Below are 25,286 nucleotides of genomic sequence, written 5' to 3'. Positions count from 1 at the left end.
AGATATTGGCATGCCAATACATTTACTTTATTGCTTAGCTGTTTAGTCTTCTTACAGAACTGAATAATCTTAAGGTTACATATTAATGTGGTTTTCAAATTAAGCTGAAACGTTTCGGAATCCACAAAATACTTCTGACATCATTGTAGAATTTATAACTTCAAATCAAATGACTGATTTTTCCCATATTATTGGGCTCCCAATTTTGATAAATATATTCTTGTTTACAGAAAATGCCTATTGCTTGTTCTCTTACCAATCAATTCCCTTGTGATAGGCATTCCCGTTGAAGAACTGCACTTCTTCAAAGGTCTTTGGATTGGGGAAATTACTGGTGATGGCTGGATGCATAATTAGGAACAAGTACAAGGCTGTCGTGCCTGGGAACAGAAAATACGAAAAAGTTATTGATGCATTTCCGTAGACTTTGCCACTCTTCTATGCTTGTGATTTTGTTTGAGCTTCTTGCTCATAAAATTTAATTTTTGAAACTACTGTAAAAATGCTGTTCTGTGAAATGCTAGATTATTTAATTAGAACACAGTAATTAAGGACTATTAGCATGAGTCAATTATCACCATTTTTACTGCATGCATGGGAGAACAGCATAAAACAATTCCCAGAGACTAATTAAAATACACAATTATTTTCAATTTTAGGCTGCGATAGACATTGCTAATATAGTTGACACATTGAAATAAATGGCTATTAATGGATATTTGCATTTAAATAACAACTGAAAAATTAAATAACGACCTGTATCCATTTTATTTAATGCTACTAACTAAATAACCGACATTGTTTATAACACTGTCGACTCTTCCTGAGCCCTTCCATCTTAAATGTAAGATTCTTAACAGCCTTCTGTCACAATTAAAAGCTTTCAATATAATGTAAAATACAAAACAATGATTAATAAATTGCAAGGCACTGAGAAATGAATACAAATATTGCTGGTAGAGGAGTAGAATTGTTAATGGTAGAGAACAATCTCCAAATGAACAGATTATATAGTTGATGAGAAATAAGCACAAGTCCTTAACAGAAAATGAGGTTTTTTTTATTATCACAAGACTCATCTCAGAAAACAAACATGAGAGGCAATTTTAACTTAACCTACTTGGTGGGAAATTTGTGAGAAAATGACAAGATCGGATCAACAGCCACATAAAAGATTCCACTTTCCACAGAAGTCAACCAAATGATTCCCTGTAACAGTAGGAAGGTACCTTGACACCGACGAGTAAGTACTGGGTGATTGCAAAGTGCAGCGCTTGGCAACTACATGGGAAAAGTACTGGTGGGGCCAACTGAACACTGAAGTTCTCTGCAAACCAATCCTATTAAAACATGGGATTTCATTACAGCAGCTGATGATGCTGATATGGTGTCAGCGTTACGCAGGAAAATACCTTAGATCCATCTACTCACCTGACTTTTTCACCCACCACCTGGCCTCAGTAGCCCCAACCAGTGTTAAAATTAACCCCAGTCTTTCCAAGTTTTCTTGTCCTATCTTGTCCCTCCACTTTAACATTTCTGCTCTGTCCTTGGACAGAAGAAAATATTGGACTATATATTGTCACACAGCAGAATGCCTAAAATGAAGAATGAGCTTGATGAAGCTGCATACCCTATACTGAAACTGAATATCTGGGATTTTGGGGTGCAATTGCACAGGTTCCACCATTGCTTTGGGCTTCACTGACCTTTGCTCATGAGTTCCCAATAAGCTCAAAGCTAGAAGTACAGATATAATTCTGTTTGAAACTTGTAATTGCTTCAACTCAAATGATCTTCAGATAATGTTCACGGGGCAAATTTACTCATCCATTGGAACATTAACGGGACAAGTCACAGAAACACTGGGAAAAAAAATGACTTTCTTTCTGGAGTTTCTGCCGTTCTTTGACCTCACTGTGAAAATGTATCTTCATTGGAGCATTTAAAGTTCTTTAATTCTTGAAAGAGAAGATGGCATGTTGTGCCTCAGTTTTATTAACTGTTGTCACCCTGTAGAGAAAAGTATAGACCACAACAACCAAATGGACCAGATTGTGCCCAAGTATGAAATTACTAAGAGGGTTTCACTATTTTCAACTTTTAATTTACAAGTTTGAACCAACATTCATTAAACATAAATTAGCAGGGAGATGAATTTTAATTTTTTTTTAAAAGTCGCTTTAAGTATTTGATATATACCTTTCATAATCTAAGCATTTGCCTCACTTCCTTATGTAGCTAGAAGGCTCAACAACTTGCTGTTCTTTATTCATTCACTCTAAGATAGGAATTGCCCTCAACAACAACATTCACCTTTGAGTTTAAAGTGTACAAGTACCATCAGCACAGTACAGTTGGAAGATCCTATTTTCCCTTTAGATCAAGACAATCCCGAGGGGGCAATTTTCCAGAAATTGTTTTCAAACGGCCAGCTAATAATACCTCAGACCATAAACTGGCTTGTTTTACTGGATTTAGATTATTTTAGATTAGATTCCCTACAATATGGAAACAGCCCTTCAGCCCAACAACCGACGCTCCAAAGGATAACCCACCCAGCCCCATTTCCCTACTCTCTATTTTTCCCTGACTAACGCACCTAACACTATGGGCAATTTAGCATGGCCAATTTACCTGACCTGCACATCTTTGGATTGTGGGAGGAAACTGGAGCACCCGGAGGAAACCCGCACAGACACGGAGAGAATGTGCAAACTCCATACAGACAGTCAACCAATGCGGGAATTGAACCCAGGTCTCTGGTGCTGTAAGGCAGCAGTGCTAACCACTGAGCCACCGTGCCACCCCTCTTTTTTAGCCAATGTATTGTACCTATAAGAGCTCCTGATTCCTTTCACAGAAAACATAAAAACTGACCGCTTCCTGGGAGTGATTTGCTTCTGCATCTGTCAATAATCCTGTGTTCCTCTTTCTACTTCTGTATGCATTTTCTTTGTGTCTGCATCTCTTTATCAATTGCTTTCCCCCTCAAACTTGTTTGGTGTAGCTCTCCTTTGTGCCCGCCAGTCACATGGCTTTTTTCTTAACTACCTTAGTGCTGGTACTGCTTCCAGGTCAAATGTATTCCAGTCATGTGCACTAGCATTTCTTATTATCCAAGAAAATTAGAATGATGCAGTACTCTTAAAAATAATTACACATTTCACAGATTTTAAAAGATATATACAAATATTACATACTGTAATGTTTCCAAGCCAGGGTTCCGGAACTAAACATTTTATATTACCTGCAAATGTATCATGCGAACATGATAAACGGAGCAGTTCATGTGAGTAGCTATTCATCAAGCACCTATTTGGATAGCATGGACAAGTCTTCATAACTTGAGATAAAATCTCACCTGTTTTTTGAGGTCCAATAACCAGAAATTTTGGTAAACGATCACAGGTTTTCTCTTTAGACCAGATGTCTTTATGCCGTTTATCATCACATGGATTCTGCCAATAAAGAGTGAAATTGGGTACGATATTAAAACAGTCGAATTCCTGCAGAAAGAAAGCTAGCTAGATAAATATGGAAACTTGATGACTCTGCAGTATAATGGATGAAAAGCTGTGTGTGCGCTTTCGTGGTTGCTTGGAAATTAATCTGTACAAATAGAAAAGAGTTTCTAGTTCAACTCACAAAACTGTTGAAAAATTATAAAAATATTCCAAGCTTCCAGCCAGCTAGTATTTGTGGGTGGCTTGAATCTTAACTCCAAACAATGGTGCAGCAGCAAGAAAGATCCTATGTATCCCCACTGAATGCTTACCACATATTTAAATGCATAGCAACTGCTGCTCATTAGAGGAAGAGAAATATATGAACAAAGAAAATGCGATGTTTTGAGATATTTTGATGCAATGAGGCTCTATGTGAATGGAAATTTTTAAAAAATAGGTTGAAATGCTTTGGCAATTTGAACAAACCTCTGGCCCAGGAGTTAAAAAAAATACAAACGTTCCTTAATACAATGCCCCACCCTTCCAACCAGAAGCCTATTTATCCCACCATATTGAAAGTTAAACAAAATTTCAAATAAGTAACCACTTTCTTATACTAATCACATTCAAAACAATCCAGGCATTGTTTTCATAATAGGATTGCATCCATGTAGCAAGGATATGCCAGACACTATGCTCCCAGTTTTTTTCTGAAAGGCACAATCTCAAAAGCTAATGAATATCTCAACTTTCCAATGACTCAGATTAATTTGGAGTCAGCATTTAGCTTCAGCTCCCATTCCTGCCAAAATGCTACTGTGTCAATTATACTTTTTATTGCTGATGCAAATTGTGAATTAAAGGAAAAAAAAAATCAAAAGAAAATATGTATAATAAATGGTAGGATAAGTGGAAGCTTGTGGTCAGTTTGTTTCCAGCTGTGCTTTTGATTGTTACCTCCTCTCATGAAAAATAACTTAGATTCCTTTCACAGGTACAGTTATTAACCAGGTGAAGAGAACTCTTGTGTATAGAGTGGAGGTGGAGGTGAAGAATGGGGTGAGTCATTATGAGACTGTTATCTGCAGAATTAGTAGCACAACTTGATTCTAGAAGGCTGGAAGTATACCTGCCAGAGCGGGTCCTTTTGTTCTGGAAAGAGTTCAAAATATTTGTGCGCCAACTGTACAGGGGGGATGGTTTGTAGCTTCAGGTTGGTCCAACAGTGGACAAAATTAGCCAGGTTCACAAATGTATAGAGTCCCAGTCTATCATTTCCATAATTGGATAAATGTGTCATGAAGATGCTGATCTGAAAGAAAAAGAGAAACAGGTCACATTGATGGAGCTACTTAATTGGAGAGTTATAATTAAAGAACGTCTTAATTAAAGAAATTTAGTTTACAATCCAGTGGTCAAACTAATCCTTTGCTTCCTCTGTGGATCACGTAGCTTCAGAAGTAAAATATTCTCATCCCATTGCTTAAAGACAATCACTTGTTTTAGATTAAGATCTCAGGTGCAATAAATGCCCTTTGGCCCTATCACTCTTGTTGCCTGATCTGATTAACAAGCTGGATATTAATTTCTGTGCAACATCACATTGTCACTCCTTAATGGAAAGGGACAAACTATCTCAATTAAAAACAAAATAGAAATGTTGTAAAATACAGTAGGTCAGTCACTATTTGTAAAGAGGGAAATGAATTAGCATTTCAGTTGCAACTTGTCGTTATACTCATACATACAGACTAGTTAATGTACTGTGGCTTTATGACAACTTCTAATTATATTGGTATTGTTCTTTTAATGTCGTGAAATGTCCCAAGACATTTCACAGGAATGATTCACAGGATAATGAAGACTCCAATGATCCAATAATGTGAATCTTTCTCCCCTGCACCAGCTCCTCAGTCATGCATTCATCTGCTCTATCCATGTATTCCTATCCTCACTAGCTTGTGGCACCAGGGGTAATCCAGACATTACTACCCTCAAGGACCTCCTTTTTAAATTCCTGCCTAACTTCTTATATTCTCTCCTCAGAATTTCATCCTTTTCTCTTCCTAGTTTGTTAGTTCCAATGTGCCCAACCACCTCCTACTGGTCCTCCTCCTGTTTGAAATCTCTTCTGGAGTAGAAGTGACCTGTATAAGATGGATGGATTACATCTGAATTGGAAGGGGGCTAATATACTAGATTTCTAGATGGGAGATTTGCTAGAGCTACTTGGGAGTATTTCAACCAGTAAGTGGGGGTGGGGGTTCGCGGGTGGGACCCAAGAAAATAGTGAGGCAAGAGATCAGTCTGTGACTGGTAGAGTTGAGAAAAGGAGCAAGTCAAACAGTCAGGGCAGGCAGAAACAAAGCAGAGAATGAGGTAGGACTGATAAATTAAATTGCATTTATTTCAACGCAAGTGGCCTAACTGGTAAGGCAGATGAACTCAGGGCATGGGATAGCGATATCATAGCAATTACAAAGACATTGCTCAGGGATGGACAGGACTGGCAGCTTCATGTTCCAGCATATAGATGCTATAGGACAGACAGAAAAGGGAGCAAGACAGGAGGGGGAGAGACATTTTTGATTAAGGATAACATTACAGCAGTAGTCAGGGAGGATATTCTTGGGAATACATCCAGGGAAGTTATTTGAGTGGAACTGAGAAATAAGAAAGGGATGATCACCTTATTGGATTGTACTATAGACCCCCAATAGTAGGCAGGAAATTGAGAAACAAATTTATAAGGAGATGTCAGTTACCTGCAAGAATAATAGGGTGGAGGATTTTAACTTTCCAAACATACACCGGATTGCTATATGGCCCTTGACTGGCTTGGATGGAGAGGAATTTGTGTACAAGAAAATTTTTTGATTCACTATGTGAACGTATCTAATAGAGAAGATGCAAAACTTGACCTCCTCTTGGGAAATAAGGCAGGGCAGGTGACTGAGGACCATTTTGTGACCAGTGACCATAATTCTACTAGTTTTTAAATAGTGACAGAAAAGGGACAAACCAGATCTAAAAGGTAAAGTTCTAAAGTGGAGGAAGACCAATTTTGATGGTATTCAGTGAAGAAGTTTCAAAAGCTGACTGGGGGGGGGGGGGGGGGGGCGCAGATATTTGCAGGTAATGGGATGGCTGGAAATGGGAAGCTGACAGAAATGAGATAACGAGAGTCCAGAGACAGAATATTCCCGTTAGGGAGAAAGACAAAACTGGTAGATGTAGAGAATGCAGGGAATGCTGGATGACTAGAGAAATTGAGGTTTTGGTTAAGAAGAAGAAGAAAGCATATGTCAGGTATAGACAGGATAGATCGCGTTAATCCTTGGAAGAGTATAAAGGCACTAGGAGTATACGTAGGAGGGAAATCATGTGGGCAAAAGGGGGACATGAGGTAGCTTTGGCAAATAGTTCTAAGAAGAATCCAAAGGGATTCTACAAATGAATTGACAAGAGAGTATCTAGGAGAGAATAGGACCCAATAAAGATCTGCAAGGCCGCCTTTGTGTGGAACTGAAGTCCCAAACAATTATTTTGCATCAGTGTTTAGTGTGGAAAAAGACAAAGAAGATAGAGAACATGGAGAAATAAATAGCAACATCTTGAAAAATGTCCATATTACAGAGGAAGATTGTACTGGATGTCTTAAAATGCATAAAGGTGGATAAATCCCAGGGATCTTATCAGGTGTATCCTAGAACTCTGTGAGAAGCTAGGGAAGTGATTGCTGTGCCCCTTGCTAAGATATTTGTATCATCGATTGACACAGGTGAGGTGCTTAAAGTCTGGAGGTTGGTTAATGTGGTGCCACTATTTAAGAAAAGTGTTAAGAAAAAGTCGGGGAACTATAGACCGGTGAGCCTGACATTGGTGGTGGGCAAGTTGTTGGAGGGAATACGGAGGAACAAGATTTACATGTATTTGATAGGCAAGGACTGATGAGAGATAGTCCCATTGTGCATGGGAAATTGTGTGTCACCAACTTGATTGCTTTTTTGAAGAATTAACAAAGAGGATTGATGAGGGCAGAGCAATGGACATGATCTACATGGACTTCAGTAAGGCATTCAACAAGGTTCCTCATGGTAGACTGGTTAGCACGGTTAGATCACATGGAATACAGGGAGAACTAGTCATTTAGATACAGAATTGGCTCAAAGGTAGAAGACAGAGGGTGGTGGTGGGGGGTTGCTTTTCAGACTGGAGGCCTGTGACCAGTGACATGGCACAGAATCAATGCTGGGTCCACTGCTTTTCGTCATTTATGTAAATGATTTGGATATGAACGTAACAGGTATGGTTAGTAAGTTTCTAGATGACACCAAAATTGGGGGAGTCCAAACTAGAGGGCATAAGTTTAAGGTGAGAGGGGAAATGTTTGAAAGGGATCAAAGGGGGAAATTTTTCACACAGAGGATGGAAAGTATGGAATCACTTGCTAGAAGTGGTCAAGACTGGTACAATTACACCATTTAAAAGGCATCTGGAAGGGTATAGGAATAGGAAGGATTTAGAAAGATGTGGGCTAAATGCTGGCAAATGCAACTAGATCTTCTTAGGATATCTAGTCAGTATGGATAGATTGGAGGAGAAAGTGAGGACTGCAGATGCTGGAGATCAGAGCTGAAAATGTGTTGCTGGAAAAGCGCAGCAGGTCAGGCAGCATCCAAGGAGCAGGAGAATCTATGTTTCGGGCATGAGCCCTTCTTCAGGAATGAGGAAAGTGTGTCCAGCAGGCTAAGATAAAAGGTAGGGAGGAGGGACTTGGGGGAGGGGCGTTGGAAATGCGATAAGTGGAAGGAGGTCAAGGTGAGGGTGATAGACCAGAGTGGGGTGGGGGCAGAGAGGTCAGGAAGAAGATTGCAGGTTAGGAAGGCGGTGCTGAGTTCGAGGGATTTGACTGAGACAAGGTGGGGGGAGAGGAAATGAGGAAACTGGAGAAATCTGAGTTCATCCCTTGTGGTTGAAGGGTTCCTAGGCAGAAGATGAGGCGCTCTTCCTCCAACCGTCGTGTTGCTATGGTCTGGCGATGGAGGAGTCCAAGGACCTGCATGTCCTTGGTGGAGTGGGAGGGGGAGTTGAAGGGCTTTTGCCGGAAACGTCGATTTCGAAGCTACTTGGATGCTGCCTGAACTGCTGTGCCCTTCCAGCACCACTAATCCAGAATCTGGTTTCCAGCATCTGCAGTCATTGTTTTTACCTCGGAGAGTTGAAGAGTTGAGCCACGGGGTGGTTGGGTTGGTTGGTCCGGGTATCCCAGAGGTGTTCTCTGAAACGTTCCGCAAGTAGGCGGCCTGTCTCCCCAATATAGAGGAGGCCACATCGGGTGCAGCGGATGCAGTAAATGATGTGTGTGGAGGTGCAGGTGAATTTGTGGTGGATATGGAAGGATCCCTTGGGGCCTTGGAGGGAAGTAAGGGGGGAGGTGTGGGTGCAAGTTTTGCATTTCTTGCGGTTGCAGGGGAAGTTGCCGGGAGTGGAGGTTGGGTTGGTGGGGGGTGTGGACCTGACAAGGGAGTGTCCTCCCTCCCCTTCCTAGACCTTTCATTTCTATCTCGGGCAACTGAATCAACACGGACATTTACTATAAACTGACCGACTCCCACAGCTACCTAGACTACACCTCCTCCCACCCTGCCACCTGTAAAAACGCCATCCCATATTCCCAATTCCTTTGTCTCCGCCGCATCTGCTCCCAGGAGGACCAGTTCCAATACCGTACAGCCCAGATGGCCTCCTTCTTCAAAGCGCAATTTTCCACCTGAGGTGATCGACGATGCCCTCCACTGCATCTCCTCCACTTCCCGCTCCTCTGCCCTTGAGCCCCGCCCCTCCAACCGCCACCAGGACAGAACCCCACTGGTCCTCACCTACCACCCCACCAACCTCCATATACAGCGTATCATCCGCCGTTATTTCCGCCACCTCCAAACGGACCCCACCACCAGGGATATATTTCCCTCCCCTCCCCTATCAGCGTTCCGAAAAGACCACTCCCTCCGTGACTCCCTCGTCAGGACCACACCCCCCATCAACCCAACCTCCACTCCCGGCACCTTCCCCTGCAACCGCAAGAAATGCAAAACTTGTGCCCACACCTCCCCCCTTACTTCCCTCTAAGGCCCCAAAGGATCCTTCCATATCCGCCACAAATTCACCTGCACCTCTACACACATCATTTATTGCATCTGCTGCACCCGATGTGGCCTCCTCTATATTGGGGAGACAGGCCGCCTACTTGCGGAACGTTTCAGAGAACACCTCTGGGACACCCGGACCAACCAACCCAACCACCCCGTGGCTCAACACTTCAACTCCCCCTCCCACTCCACCAAGTAGATGCAGGTCCTTGGACTCCTCCATCGCCAGACCATGGCAACACGACGGTTGGAGGAAGAGCTCCTAATCTTCCGCCTCGGAACCCTTCAACCACAAGGGATGAACTCAGATTTCTCCAGTTTCCTCATTTCCCCTCGCCCCACCTTGTCTCAGTCAAATCCCTCAAACTCAGCACCGCCTTCCTAACCTGCAATCTTCTTCCTGACCTCTCTGCCCCCACCCCACTCCGGCCTATCACCCTCAACTTGACCTCCTTCCACCTATCGCATTTCCAACGCCCCTCCCCCAAGTCCCTCCTCCCTACCTTTTATCTTAGCCTGCTGGACACACTTTCCTCATTCCTGGATAGATTGGAGCAAAGGTTCTGTTTCTGTGCTGTATATCTCTATAGGTATACGACTAAGTGTTAGCATAAGGCTACAAGCCTCAAATGGAACCACCATTTTCAATGTAGCCCTGGCCTGCTCAGTGTTTTGGGCCCTCTATAAATCTGGACTCAGTACCTACTGCATATAGTTTACCAACTCGCCCCCACAGATGGAGATGTACATGACCTTTGCAGTGTCTGCCTACCCTGAGAGGCAACAATCTTTCCTCAGCTTCTCCAATGCCCACAGGCCTTCTAATCCCTTCTTCATCTTCGGCCTGGCACTGAAGGTTAATTCTATCAGACTGTTCAGTCAGCCTCTCAATATGGCTGGCTGCGGCTTGAAAACAGCAATATAAATGCCAATCAGATCAACAACAAATTTGGTCTCCTGAGCTTCCTATTGCTTCCTCCTCAGCTCCAAGTTAATAATGAGCACAGTCATTCTATTTCTATGTGGATGGTACCTGAGTATTTCCAACGTTACTGACAGACAATACAGAACAAATCAACTTGACAGAAAGATGCAGCTCTAAATATCTGTCAATTCAAGAGGCAACTGTTACTTGTTCAAATAATAAACATGTCTTTTCACTTCATTGCTATGCTGAGCCAAGAAACAATTTTAAATGATCTCAGAATATGAGGTTTATGAAACCTCATCACACAATTTAGACATTATTAAGCTTAGATTAAATAAGAGTGACAACTCTGTGTATTTGGTAGGCAGATTGAAAATGTGTTTGCATTTCTTTTTACCAGTTCAAATCATAGATATTGTCTTTTATACATATACAATACAAAAAAATGTCAAACATAAAATATTTCGCCTTGCTTTTGCTTAGCTTAAGCTCAGTACTGCTCCTGTGCTGGGAAAGAAAATACTAAAAGAAAAAGAATAAAGGACAGCTCTGAACCATGACTATTGCTGCAGGAAACCACTAGAGGGTGCTAAGTGTGCTCTAACTACTCAAATCTCAACAGTCGCATGGTACCCATTCTACTTCAGGGGAACTGAGAAGAGATAGCAATGGCAGATGGAGGGACTGGGGTCAAGTGGAAGAGGGATCAGCTACGATTCGCCAACATTTAACCCAGGATCTCCAGCTCCAAACTACTCCATTCCGTCAGCTTTTCTCCAAACCACCCACATCTCCATTCTACACATAAAAAAAGTTCAGAGCAGTCATATTTTGAACGTGTATACATACTAATGTATTTTAAAACTTACAATAAAACTATTCTTTAGCCCAGGTGGTTACTAGTCCACGTACGGGGTTACCGTTTTCTTCCACCACCTTCACTTCAGTATTACAGATCTATTGCATGATCGTTGCACTTAAGCATCTTCTGATGTGATCTGGCAAGATAAACTAACCACCATTGAGCTTCCTCTGGTTTTGTACTTGGGTATTAAAGTGAATTAATTAACATTAGAATTTACATTGGAACCACTGAAGCATTATATGCAAATAACTAGAGATAATTTAGTCTAACTATCTGGTGATATCTTAGCTGCAGTTATTTACTTGACACATCGAAACTATTCAGAAAGACAGAGATCTAGAATCATAGAATCCCTACAGTGTGAAAACAGGCCATTTGGCCCAATAAGTCCACACTGATCTCCGAAGAGTAACCCATCCAGACCCGTTCCCCTCCCCTATTACTTCACACTTACCCTGACTAATGCACCTAACTTACACTTTCTGAACACTATGGGCAAATTAGCATGGCCAATTCTCCTAACCTGCACAGCTTTGGATTGTGGGAGGAAACTGGAGCACCCAGAGAAAACCTATGCAGACATGGGGAGAATGTGCGAGCTCCACACAGACAGTTGCCCAAGGCTGGAATCAAACCCTGGTCCCTGGCGCTGTGAGGCAGCAGTGCTAACCACTGAGTCACCTTGCTGCACCTTGTTATAGATGGTAGCACATATCTGTTTTCATTTGGTTAAACCTTATAAAACGGCCCATGTATGTATTCCAGAAACCACTGTGCTTATGTTAAGACGCATCACTTGCTTAAGCTTTGTTTTCGTTTCAGTGAACCTGGAACTTATCAGATACCAGTCAAAAATAATTGCTAGAATGCCCTTCTTAGTGAGTCGTTCTGTATTAAAGATTAGATTAGATTACTTACAGTGTGGAAACAGGCCCTTCGGCCCAACAAGTCCACACCGCCCCGCCGAAGCGTAACCCACCCATACATCTACATCTACCCCTTACCTAACACTACGGGCAATTTAGCATGGCCAATTCACCTGACCTGCACATCTTTGGACTGTGGGAGGAAACCGGAGCACCCGGAGGAAACCCACGCAGACACGGGGAGAACGTGCAAACTCCACACAGTCAGTCGCCTGAGGCGGGAATTGAACCCGGGTCTCTGGTGCTGTGAGGCAGCAGTGCTAACAGTGCTAAAATGGAAGAGAAAGAGAAGCAACAGACATAGGATGCTGCAAGTACCAAATTAGAAGACAGAAGCCCATATTTTACCTAGTTAAAAATCTAGGTTATATCTAACAGGTTTATTTGGAAGCACTCGTTTTCAGAGCACTGTTCCTTCATCAGGCGGTTGTGGAGAAAAAGATTGTAGAACACAGAACTTACAGCAAAAATTTACAGTGGGATGTAACTGAAATTATCTATTGAAAAAGACCTGGACTGTTTGTTAAGCATCGTATCTTTTCAAATGGGCATGTTGGTTTCAGTTCTTTCATTTGTAAATCCCAGAACAATCTTAAAGTTATATTGTCAAGTGAACTTTAACAATAGGTGCCAAGTTGGCCTAGATAATGCATTGAAGGTGTGAGGTGCCCCGTGTGAGGCTGTCTGTGCCTTGATGTTCAGACTGATTCTAATCTAAAAAACAGGATTTACAGAATCTTAGTGGATTCATGCAGTTTTTGAGCAAAGTAAAATGTAATTCTGCAAGTACAAATTCACCCCACAAACTTATATGGGCATGGGCGTGTACGCGTGTGGGTGTGAGTATGAGTGTCTGTGAGAAAGAGTGTCTATGTGTGTGTGTAGTGCAGTGGGCTCACCTGTAGTGTGACATGAACCCAAGATTCTTCTCACAGACTTATACCCCTTTACACTCACACTCAACACATACACACACACACATTCACACACAGACACTCATAAACCCCCACCCCACACACACACTCCTACATGCGCACACACTTATATAAGTTTGTGGGGTGAATTTTGAATTTGCAGAATTACATTTTATTTTGCTCAAAAACTGCATGAATCCATGTAAGATTCTTTAAACCCCCTTTTTAGATTAGAATCAGTCTGAACATTGGGGTGCAGACAGCCTCACACAGGGCACCTCACACCTTCAATTCATTATCTGGGCCGACGACATGGCACCTATTTCACTTGAGAATGTAACTTTAAGAAAGCTCTAGAATTTACATATGAAAGAACTGAAACCAACATGCCCATTCTAAAAGGTGAGAGACTTAACAAACAATCCAGGTCTTTTTCAATATATAATTTCAATTACATCTCACTGTAAACTTTTGCTATAAATTCTGTCTTATGATCTTATACTCCACAACCACCTGAAGAAGCAGCGCTCCGAAAGCTAATGCTTCCAAATAAACTTATAATACTATAACCTGGCGTTGTGTGATTTTTAACTTTGTACACCCCAGTCCAACACCGGCATCTCCAAATCATATTTTTCTTGTTGGTGCGTCCTGTTTGCATAAAGAAAATGAGTTCTGTGTGGGGGAGCTGCACTAGCATTTTATAGTCATGCATTTGTTCATGGTAAGAGTCCATGACCTCAAATAGATATAAGGTCTACAATCAGCCTCTGCTGGAAGCAGTGGTCAGTCTGGAAAGGCTGAACTCTCAGCTGAATATATTCCTTTCTGAATGACTGCTCTGTATGGGTCCTCTCATTTTTGGAGCAAGCCATGACTAATGGGTGGACAAAGTTGTCCTGCATTTAGTTTTGCTGATGTGACAGTAATACAGGAATACATTAAGGTGGAGCTACGTATCCCTCAGCCATAAAAGAAAGAAAGTTAAACGACACAAGGACAGGAACAGAATTTTTCATTTTCCCTACCGGGAGCTTTACCACCCCACGATACCCAATTACACCCCAATCCCACAAGGCTATTACACAAGTATATCTGACAGTCTCACATTGTAATGGAGGGACCACATGCTGTCTCAGTTGTGAAAGCAGGTGAGCCATAGTTGGTTACCTGTGTGCCACAGTTGGGCTCTGGACAAGATAACTACGCACCACCTATCCCACCAATGATAAAATGCCAGTGCCTGTGGAAAGTCAATGGACATACCATCACATCCTCATGTGGGTTTTTTCTTGTCACCAGCAGGGTATTTTCCCTGATACAATAATGCTTATGTTATCTCTCTTATTGTAAGAAACTAGATGTGGTATCAGGATACCGAAGAATCCAACACACATTTATGATAGCGTCAATTATACACAAACATTACTTTCCTCAGATATCTGATGTCTGGTCTAATACTAAATTACAGTATATGTTTACAACAGAGTGGCATTCTTTTAATATGGTGGCATGCTCTAAGTGATCCGAGTTAAGATGGAGAATGCTATTTTTATATCCTTACATCACATGCTGTGATACCACAACAATGACACGAGAATGTCTACAGTTCCTGCTACCATTATAACCCAAGACCCCTCCCACCTTGGTTACACTCTCTTTCACTCTCTTCCGTCACGTAGAAGAATGAAAAGTTCAAGAACAGCTTCTTCCCTGCTGTTATCAGACTTTTGAACAGACCTCTCAAATGTTAAAATTGATCTCTCTCTCTGCAGCTGTATTCTGTACTCTAACCTAATGCACTTTCCATGATATGATTTACCCATTGGACACGTGGAATAACACTCTTCACTGTATCTTGGTACATGTGATAACAACAATAAATCAAATTCAAACTCATAGACAGTAGGGTAGATTTTTCAATTGACTTTGAATTCTGCCTCTGTGCTATTAAGAGAGTTTCTCGTTTCAATCTTTCTTTGAGGAAGGATGTTGCATGATTTTATCAGAAATTATACTCAAGCAAATGAAATTAAGCACACATTCTATTAGAACTTGGCAGAATAGTTTCAGAACTGATTTTACTGTAAATGACATGCAACTTTATAATCTCAAATATCCTGAAGAATTTATTTTTTCTTTACATGAATACAAAATTCTACACTTGTAACGTTTGCCTGTAGGATTATTCTTCTGTGGGTCAAAGATGTAACATGGAAAACCATAAATGTGAAACAAAATTAAGGTGGAACAATTGTATTTTAAAAGATGCCTTGAAGAAGTATGTAAAGGCTTTACCCTTTTCACAGAATTTAGTTTGGATGTTTTAAAAACTGTACTGATGTATTGTTGGCACACAAATAATTTTTGGCACTGTGTAATTTTGTCACATGATACCTCCAATATATTTCATGTTCATGGCAGCATGAAGCTCAGAAGCCCACTGACACTTGTTTTTTTAAAAGATGTGCTAATCCACACGAGAAGTAAAAGACCAGCCAGCAGAAGGTTTTTGACTTGACTACTTCTTTAACAATGGGGTGAAACTAAATATTATATATATTTTCCAGATGGAAATCAGCCACCAAAAAAGACCAGTTTCGTGAGATTATGCGTGTTTGCATTTCCACCCAATTTACCTTCAGTTTTAGGTTGTGGTTCATGAGATGGTGACTGGTGCTTCCACGCTTCCTAATTTCCTTCAGCCACATAGCACTCTGAGATCACTGCACCTCTCACTTCTTGCGCAGTCTCAATTTTCATTGTTCCACCATTGAAGTTAATGGCTTTGGGTGCCTTGGAATTCCTTTCCCAAAGGTCTCCAACATGTTTTCCGCCTTTAAGTTGTTTTTAAAACCTACCCAATGGCCATCCCCTGACACTTTCGCAGTGATTCCATGTCAAATTCTGTCTGATGTGCTAGGGTGGTGTTTTGGAATATATTTCTGAAGGCCAAGGACCCATTTAAACACAAGTTGCTGTTGTTTAATCTCTGAGAAATCACTTCAGCAATTTGATGGCAAATTCTCAATACAATCCTGTGCAACTTGGAAATTTTACTCTGATCATCTTATTATAATCAACCATCTCTATTTCAGATGAGCGAACATGTGCACTTTGCTGTGACTGCATACAATTCTTAAATGTGTAAATCAACAAAACTAATTACTGCCAGAAGGATCAATTAATATCATTCCCAAAAAGAGGGTTCCTCTTTCAATATTGGGTATGTGTCAGTTTAAGTTACAGGATTGCAAACCCTTATCCACCTAAGTATAGGGGAACAGGTACAGGTGACCTCTGTCCCTGACCACAAAGGTGACATAATTTAAATACCACATCTTTCAATTCAGCAACAGTGATGCAGAAATGGATGCAAACGACAATCAGGAAAGATGCATAACGAAGGATTAAATTAATATTGGTTATTTTACATATTAGCCAAAATAAAAAATCTGACCCTTGTGCCCTGCCAATCATGGTGATAGATTCGCTGGTGAAAATGCCAGCATATCCTTAGATATGGGATCTAAAATGCTCTCAATATTCCAAGTGAGCCTCCGCAGTAGATCCCCATTTTTGTATTCTAGCCCTTTCGAAATCAATGGCAACATCGCCTTCCTGACTGCCAGATGAATCTGCATGTTAACTTTTAAAAAATCCTGACCTAAGATTTTATGTGTTGGATTTCTGAACCCTTTCCTATTTAGAAAATAGTCTATGCCTCTATTCTTCCTACCAAAGTTCACAACCTCACACTTTCCAACATATTCCATCTGCTGCTTCTTTGCCCACTCTCCTAGCCTTTTTAACTTCTTCTGCAGCCTTCCTGCTTCCTCAACATTATCTGCCTCTCCACCTATCTTTGTGTTATCTACAAACTTAGCAACAATGGCCTGAATTTCTTCGCACAGATGGTTAACGCATAACACTGACTCCTGTAGGACTTTATTAGTCACCAGTTGCCAATCTACAAAAGAGCCCTTTATCTGCACTCTTTAGTTTCTGCCAGTCAGCCATGCTAGTCATCCATGTTAGTTCCTTTCTCCTAATACCATGAGCTCTTGTCTAATTCAGCAACCTCCTGTGTGGAACCTTGTCAAAGGCACCTGGAAATCCAAATCGATCATATCTATTAGCTCTCCTTTGTCTAACTTGCTCATTATCTCCTCAAAGAATTCTAACAGATTCATCAGGCATGACCTTCCCTTGATGAAGTTGTGCTGAGTCAACCCTATTTGACCATACACTTCCAAGTACTCTGCAATCTCAACCTGAATCATGGATTCCATAATCTTACCAACGACCAAGGTCAGACTAACACGCCAATAATTTCCTGACTTCAGCCTCATTTCTTTCTTAAACAGGAGTGTGACATCAACAATTTTCCAGTCCTCCAGGATCTTCCCTGACTCCAATGATTCCTGAAAGATCATCAACAACGTTTCCACAATCTCCTCAGTGAGCTCCTTCTGGAGTGTAGTCCATCTGGTCTGAGATTAATCCACTTTCAAACCTTTTAGCTTCCCCAGTATCTCCTCCTTAGTGATCGCCAAAACACTCACCTCTGCCTCAACTCTCTTGCAACTCGTGTCTTCCACCATGAAGACCAATGCAAAGTAACTATTCAGTTCTTCTGCTATTTCTTTGTTCTCTGTTACTATTGCACCAGCCACATTTTCCAATGGTCCAATGTACACTCTTGCCTGTCTCTTACCAGTATATATCTAATATAACTCTTATAGTCTTCTTTCATATTACTTAGTTAGCTTAGTCTCATCTTCTTCCCTGCTGATTCATTTTTTCCAACGATTGTCTCTTGGTTTTTAAAGACTTCACAATCCTTCGGTTTCCTACTAATCTTCACCACATTTAAAGCTTTCTTCTTTTGCTTCTATGTTGCGCCTAACCTCCTTTTTCAGCTCGGGTTGCTCCATCCTCCTCTTAGCATGCTTTTCCTTCCTTGGGATGAATTTCAGCTACACCTTCCAAACTACCCCGAGAAACTCCTGCCATTTTTGCTGCACTGTCTTTCCTGCCAGGGTCTCCTTCCAATCCACTCTGGCCAGTTCCTCCTTCATGTCTTCACAGTTGCCTTTACTCAATTGCAATATCGGCACATCTGATTCCAGCTTTTCACTCTCAAACTACAGGGTGAATTCTGTCATATTATGGTCACTACTCTCTAGGGGTTCCTTCACCTTCAGCTCCCTAATCAAATCTGCCTCAATACACCTCACCATGAGGTGGTAATGCACAAAAAGGCAAGGCAAGACAGGGATGCGATGAGCATTGAAGTTAGTGATAAGAGAACAAATAAACAATCCTGATATGTTGCCTAGACCAATACATAAGTTGGGTGCTCGTCCTGAACACAAAGTCTCCTCACTATAGGATTCCAATGAAAGGTTGCTCGTGCACTCAAAGTGTGGCAGTGAAGTGCAGAAGCACACAAAGTAGATTGGAGATGTGCCATGATGGTGTTGAAAGGCTGGCATATGTAGATGCCAGAGTCAATGGATGGAGGGCAAGTGTGATTGTTGCCCATAGAATGTGCCCTAAAGTATTAGGTCTGGGTTCAGTGAGCTGGAGTTGCTGGGTAATTGCTGTGACTTCCATGTTGGGAATTGCCGGTGCGTGTTTTCTATCAGTGGGTGGTGTATTGGGAGGCTGCATGGTCATGAGGTGAGATTAAATAATAATGAGTGCATTGATGAGTCATAATCCATGTTAATTGGCTTCTTGCCACAGAGTAGTGAAAATATCACTACATTCTCCAACGATTGGTTGAAAAATGGGACTTTTTGGTCTCAGTGGCCAGAAGGTCTTTGTTAGACATCTCAACTGATTTTCCCAAATTTCAGACTGTAGCTCACATCACTTAGAGACTGGGAACAAACATTTCCTTTGGTCTCCTGTGAAAAATACATTGTCGCATGGCTTCATATCAACGATAGCTAAACTTCTTTACAACTACTTGGAACTTCAATCAAGCATTGAATTTCTAGCACAATCCCCACACTGTGATAATGATAGGCTGTGGAAATAGTCCAGCAGTGCTCGTCCATATGTCAAAAAAATAGTGAAAGAGTAACTGTATGCTGGCTAGTTTTCTACTAAGGTTTATATGGCCTGGAGATTTAAATATCTTGACAGTTTTAAGAATTCCAGAGAGCTTATCCAAATTTTTTTGCACTTTCATATCTACTCCTAACAATCCCAAAAGAATATCTGATCCCTGGCCACTCTCACAGATCATCTTACTCTCCTCTCCAAATAAATACAGCAGTTTGAGAACTTTTCTTTAAACTACCTAAAGCCTTTTGTCAAACCCAGTGATGAAATTGGATCTATTAAATGATAATTGCACTTACACATGTGCAGTCACTTCTGTGAATCAAGGATTTGCAAAGTACAACTTGTCCCAATAAACGCCTTAAAATCTGGTGAAACCAGTGGGTTTGGGGTGACTCTTTTGGAACTGTGGCTCTGACTGAAGTATGGAGCCCTTCTGTTTTAGAGGAGTCAAGACCATTGAGTCAGATGATCCACATCTTGGTGAAAGCAGTGTGTCTCAGAGGATTAAAATAAAGTAGAAAGATGGAGAGACACAGGACGGGATAGTATTACAGGGCTTGACGCCTACATGATTGTACAAGCTGGCATTAATGATGCAGCAACTAAATTCAGAGATGTCCAACAGTCCAGAATTAGATGAACGCACATGGTTTGAGTTTTGTGGGGTTCTGGCATAGTGCAAAGATTGGGACTAGGTATGGTTATGGAGGGATTTGAAAGCAAGGTTGAGAATTTTTAAATTAAGATAGTGCCAGAGGTCAATGCAGGTCAACCAGTTAAGGTAGAGGCAACTATGTTTTGAATTGAGCAAAGAATTACGTGTTCAATATTTATCCTCTTAGTACAGCCAATCAAAACAGAAGAGACCAGAATTTTATTACATTACTGCAATTATCTTTATTACTATGTTTAGCAAGAAAGTCCTGATGTTGTGGAGAATGTAGTGGGCTTGGATGACAGAAGAACAGATTAAGTATGCCTTGGTGAGTAGCTTAAAAAAAGTCTGTTAATGGATTGTAAAAGTAACACAGTCACATCCACCTGTAGCATGGAAAGTGAGATATTAATCTTCAATTGGTTACAATCAAACTACAAGATTGGATTTTTCTTCTTATTGTCTTGTGACACCTCAGTCTAGGCTTTTCTGAATCAAGTAGTAAAAATACAATTAAATTGTCCGGCAATTTATATTACCTATTAGCTTCAGAGGATTGCAAGTTGTGAAACTGCACACTTTCAATTTCCTCAACTACAATGTTAGATTACAGAATCCCTGCTGTCTTTTTGTATCCAGGTTGGCTTGATGGGCTTAAATAGCTTCTCTCATTGTCAGATAAATGGATTCTGTAGAAGAGTCACACTGCACTCAAAATATTAATGCTGTTTCTCTCTCCACAAATGAGGTAGACCTGCTGAGTTTCTCCAGCATTCTCTCTGTTTGTTCCAGAATCCACAGTATTTTGCTTTTATTTGTCAGGTAAATTAGTCCAGTATTAATCAAGGTGGGGAAAAACTGCACAGGGTTTAATACTATTTAATGATATATTTCAGGAAAAAAGCCCAATATTGCAAGTATAAGCAATCATTAATCCAATAGCTGTGCTGTTCTAAAGTTGACATGAAGATCCATTATGTGGGGAGGGTACAGGTAGTTGCAAACAGCTGAAAGTATTAGGTACAAAAGTTTTTAATTTTCCTCACCTAATGAACAAAAGGCCAGCTCTTCCATCTTTTTAATAGTATCTGGTCTTAAATAATATAAAAATATCGGCAACATTGCGATAGCATTAAAAAAAACTAAAGCTAACCATACTGGAAGATAAAAGTGGATTTGAGAAGAAAGATTATGTCTGTGTGCTGTGTCACATGTGTATACTTCTATGTGACAACCTGTCAAGCTCCTTTCTATGCAAAGTTGAATGTTTTAACTATTAATGACAAAATGCATTTTCATGTATTTAGAATGCTTTCTGTATTCTGCAGCTAGGCAATTATTGCTTTTAGGCATTTGACAATCTTTCACTATATATCCAGATATGCTACAAGAGAATATGACACTTGGCATGCACATTTGCTGTTTCTTCATTTGGTAGTGCATATGGCTTGTTAACACTATGAATAGCATTCACAGATGTAACATACTGGGTGACACGAATGGATGTTGAAATAGAATGCGTTTTTCCAATAGAATAATCTTTGCTGTTGATAACAGATTTTCTAGATAGAATTCCCTCCCCCACCAGATGTTCTGTTTGTACTGATAAATGCAAATCTAAGAAGTAAGATCCTTTACGTAAGTTGCAGTTCTGATTAGAAACACTTTGTGGAAGATATACCCTTGCCTTTCCAAACATTTATAACTAGAATGTCAAACTGACTCAAGTGCTCACATCATACTTTTTTCAGAAAAATGTGAAAACTTAATGATGAATGCCAACAACTGGAGTCACACAGAACATTGTCCTTTTTTATTGAATCAGTCACTAGGAAATGCATCATTCAGTACTGGAAATGCCAAAAAAGGTATGGCTCAGTATTTTTTTAAAACTTTGTCTCTCATATCTGAGTGGTTTAGTTTAAAATAATAAACTTACTCTAATAACAGAGTGTTAAGATGTTTCCTTCATCTGTGTGTGGATCAAGACAATATGAGAGCAAACTTTCTAAGCAATAAGGCAAATCAGGGCAGGACTTACACACTTTATTGCTTGGCCCTGGGGCTTGTTGCTGAACAAACTGACCTTGGAGTGCAGGTTCATTGCACCTTGGAAATAGAGTCGTAGGTAGATAGGGTAGTGAAGAAGGCATTTAGTATGCTTGCTTTTATTGGTCAGTGCATGGAGTATACAAGTTGGGAGCTCATGTTGTGGCTGTACAGGACATTGGTTAGGTCAGGACTGGAATACTGCTTTCAAATCTGGTATCCCAGCTATAAGAAGGATGTTGTGAAACTTGGAAGGGTTCAGAAAATATTTACAAGGATGTTGCCAGGGTTTGATCTATAGGAAGAGGCTGAATAGGCTTGGGCTATTTTCCCGAGAGCATTGGAGGCTGAGGGGTGAACCTTATCGTAATTTATAAAATTATGAGTGGCATGGAGAGGGTAAATAGAAAGTGTTTTCCCGAGGGCAGTGGAGTCCAAAACTATAAGGCATAGGTTTAAGGTGAGAGGGGAAAGATATAAAAGGGACCTAGGGGGCAACTTCTTCACTCAGAGGGTGGTGCATGTATGGAATGAGCTGCCAGAGGAAGTGGTGGAGGCTGGTACAATTGCAACACTTAAAAGGCATCTGGATGTGTACATGAATAGGAAACGTTTAGAGGTTTATGGGCCAAGTGCTGGCAAATGAGACTAAATTAATTTAGGACATCTGGTTGACATGGATGAGTTGGACCAAAGGCTCTGTCTCCATGCTGTACGGCTGTATGACTCTATGGTCACATCTGTGACAAGTTTCCAAGTTTCAGATGACCTGCCAGTAAAATAACTGAACAAACAATGAACCAAATTTAAAAAAAAACAAAATAATGCAGATATTAGTTTATGGACTTCTTGGCAAAAAGCTCAATTTGGCCTCATTCAGTAATTTGGTTTTGGTCCCTGTGCTTTCTTTTCAGGAAGACTGAGCTGTGGGCAGCACATCAAACTAAACAATTTGTTGGTTTATACAAACAGCCACAAGAGGGTGCTCTACACTTCTCCCAATCCCATCCCCCACAACCACCATGAATATGTTACACAAAATTCCAAACATTTTATACACACCTCTTGTTTTCTACATATTAGCAAATCTGATTTAACCATTGATTTCCTACTCCTAAGAAGACACCAGCAGTTTCTGATTCAAACTTCCAGAATTTGGGAGTGGACCTTGACCTGTCATGTTTTGAGACTGAGTTTTCACTAACAAGGACTGATTTGACTCCAGTTGTTGGCCAATGACCTTCAAATGAATTTTCCACTTCATCAAACATGTCTGTCCAATTCTGACTCAGATCTGAATTGGTTCCAGGCACAACCTGTGTTGGAGCAATTACTAGTGCTCTACTTGTATTCCAATTATTCAATTTATCAGACTCATTTGATTCTTCCCAGCTCCTTTCTTCTACACGAACCTCTGAAGGTGAACATGATTTATGTGTAAAAGGTTTGATTTGAACACTACCAAGCCTATTGACTAAGTACGTGCCAGGACTATATATTTTTATGAATGTCCTGGGGAACTGCTTCAACCATTTATGATTATTTTCTTTCACCTTAATCTCAGGTTTGATTTTAGACTTCTTTCTCATATTCTACTTTACCTCTTCCTGTCTGGATTATTTTTCCTCTACTGACTGTGCTAAATGCCTTGTTCTAGACACTCTTAAAAGATCCTTTCAGTCAGTGTTCCACCAGTGCTTTATGAGGTATGTTATAATATAGAAAACAAAATTACTACTTTGTAATTCAATGACATCTGACATTTGCTCCAATTTGTACCTGACATTTGTTTTAAAAGAGTTGGCCTAACAATTTGTGCTCTGCTACTCCATTTTAATTAGGATGACAGAGTAAGAAATTGTGTTTTGCCCTGTTCTTTCTCATGAAATTTGAAAACTCTCTGAACAGAACTTATTTCTAAATCCAAGGTCGGTATTGGCATTCATTTGCGATATACTGGTCCCGTCTGGGAACTCTACAAGTTGTTCTACCAATGTCATCTGCAGAGACTGGCAACTCATTCTCATATGAAAAGAAAAATACATTTTCACTGCTGATTTCTACATCATATCGGGATGGTAATCTAAACATCACATCAGCATTACAATGATCTTCCAATCATCTCTACGTAATGTCGTACTTATAAGCAGTTACTATCAAAGCCCGATTCTACATTCAGAGTGCAGCTAAAGTGACTGCTGAAGCCCTTGGATTCAAAATAGCTTCTGATCAGCATCAATTGTGAAACTGTGCTATTATAAGTATTTATAAACAAAGCCAAAACAGAATTTGTTGGGAAATCTTAGCAGGGCCGACAGCATCTGTGCAGAGTCCTGGGCCTCCTCCGCTGCCAATTCCAAGCCACCTGACAACTGGAGGAAGAGTGCCTCAGCTTCTGCCTTGGGACCCTTCAACCACATGGCATCAACGTCGACTTCAGTAGTTTCCAAATCTCCCGGCAACCCACCTCATCCCAGATCCAACCTTGTCCATCTTCCTTCCCACTATCCACTCCACCCTTCCCTAAGGCATTTGACAAAGTGCCACACAACAGGTAAGGTCACATAGGGTTGGGATAATTTATTAGCTTGGTTGACCAACAGAAAGCAGAGTCAGGATAAATGGGCCTTTTTTCATTTGGCAAGATTTGACCGGTGGGGAGCCACAAGCTTTGGTCCTCAGGCCCCAACTATCTATAGTCTCTATTAATGACATGGATGCAAGTATAGGAGGTACAATAGCCAAATCTGCAGGTGACACTAAAGTAAGTGAAAAGATAAATTACAATGAAAAAATAAGAAATTTACAAATGGGCCTAAATTTGGCAGATGAAGTTTAACATTAATAAGTGTGAGTCAACAGGTCTGGTGCTGTAAAAGCACAGCAGGCCAGGCAGCCTCCGAGGAGCTTTCAAATGCCTTCAAAGAACTCTAGCAAATTAGTCAAACATGATTCACCCTTTATTAAAACATACTGACTCTGGTGGATGGCAGTTTGACTTTCCAAATGTTGAGTTATTTCTTCCTTAATAATGGATTCTAATAATTTCCCAAAAATGCAGATTAAACTAACTGGCTTGTAGTTTCCTACTTTCTACCTGTCTCCTTTTTTTGGATAAGGGTATTATATTGGCATTTTTCACCTTCATTTGAACATTTGCCAAATCCAGGGAATTTTGGAATGTATAACCAATGGATCCACTTTCTCTGCTGTCACTTCCTTTAAGAAGTTAGGGTGTAGGCTACCAGGCCCTGGGAACTTCTCTACCAG

At 40.7% G+C, this 25,286-nt stretch overlaps 1 protein-coding gene across 20 annotated transcripts in view; it reads right to left on the bottom strand.

The window, feature by feature from the left end:
* Window positions 1-25,286, bottom strand: part of LOC140488060 (bifunctional heparan sulfate N-deacetylase/N-sulfotransferase 4-like) — a 905,491-nt gene that overhangs the window by 46,491 nt on the left and 833,714 nt on the right. For all 20 annotated transcript variants that reach the window (XM_072587776.1, XM_072587868.1, XM_072588796.1 and 17 more), the window contains 3 exons: window positions 4,579-4,761; window positions 3,365-3,461; window positions 257-380 (listed from right to left, as the gene is read on the bottom strand). In XM_072587776.1, the coding sequence (XP_072443877.1) occupies window positions 257-380; window positions 3,365-3,461; window positions 4,579-4,761 (404 nt within the window). The remainder of the gene's footprint in view (window positions 1-256; window positions 381-3,364; window positions 3,462-4,578; window positions 4,762-25,286) is intronic.

The sequence above is a fragment of the Chiloscyllium punctatum genome, chromosome 1 (assembly GCF_047496795.1).
Source record: "Chiloscyllium punctatum isolate Juve2018m chromosome 1, sChiPun1.3, whole genome shotgun sequence".
NCBI lineage: Eukaryota > Metazoa > Chordata > Chondrichthyes > Orectolobiformes > Hemiscylliidae > Chiloscyllium > Chiloscyllium punctatum.
Note: the sequence above shows the minus strand (reverse complement) of the source record. Positions and strands in the feature narration are given on the sequence as shown.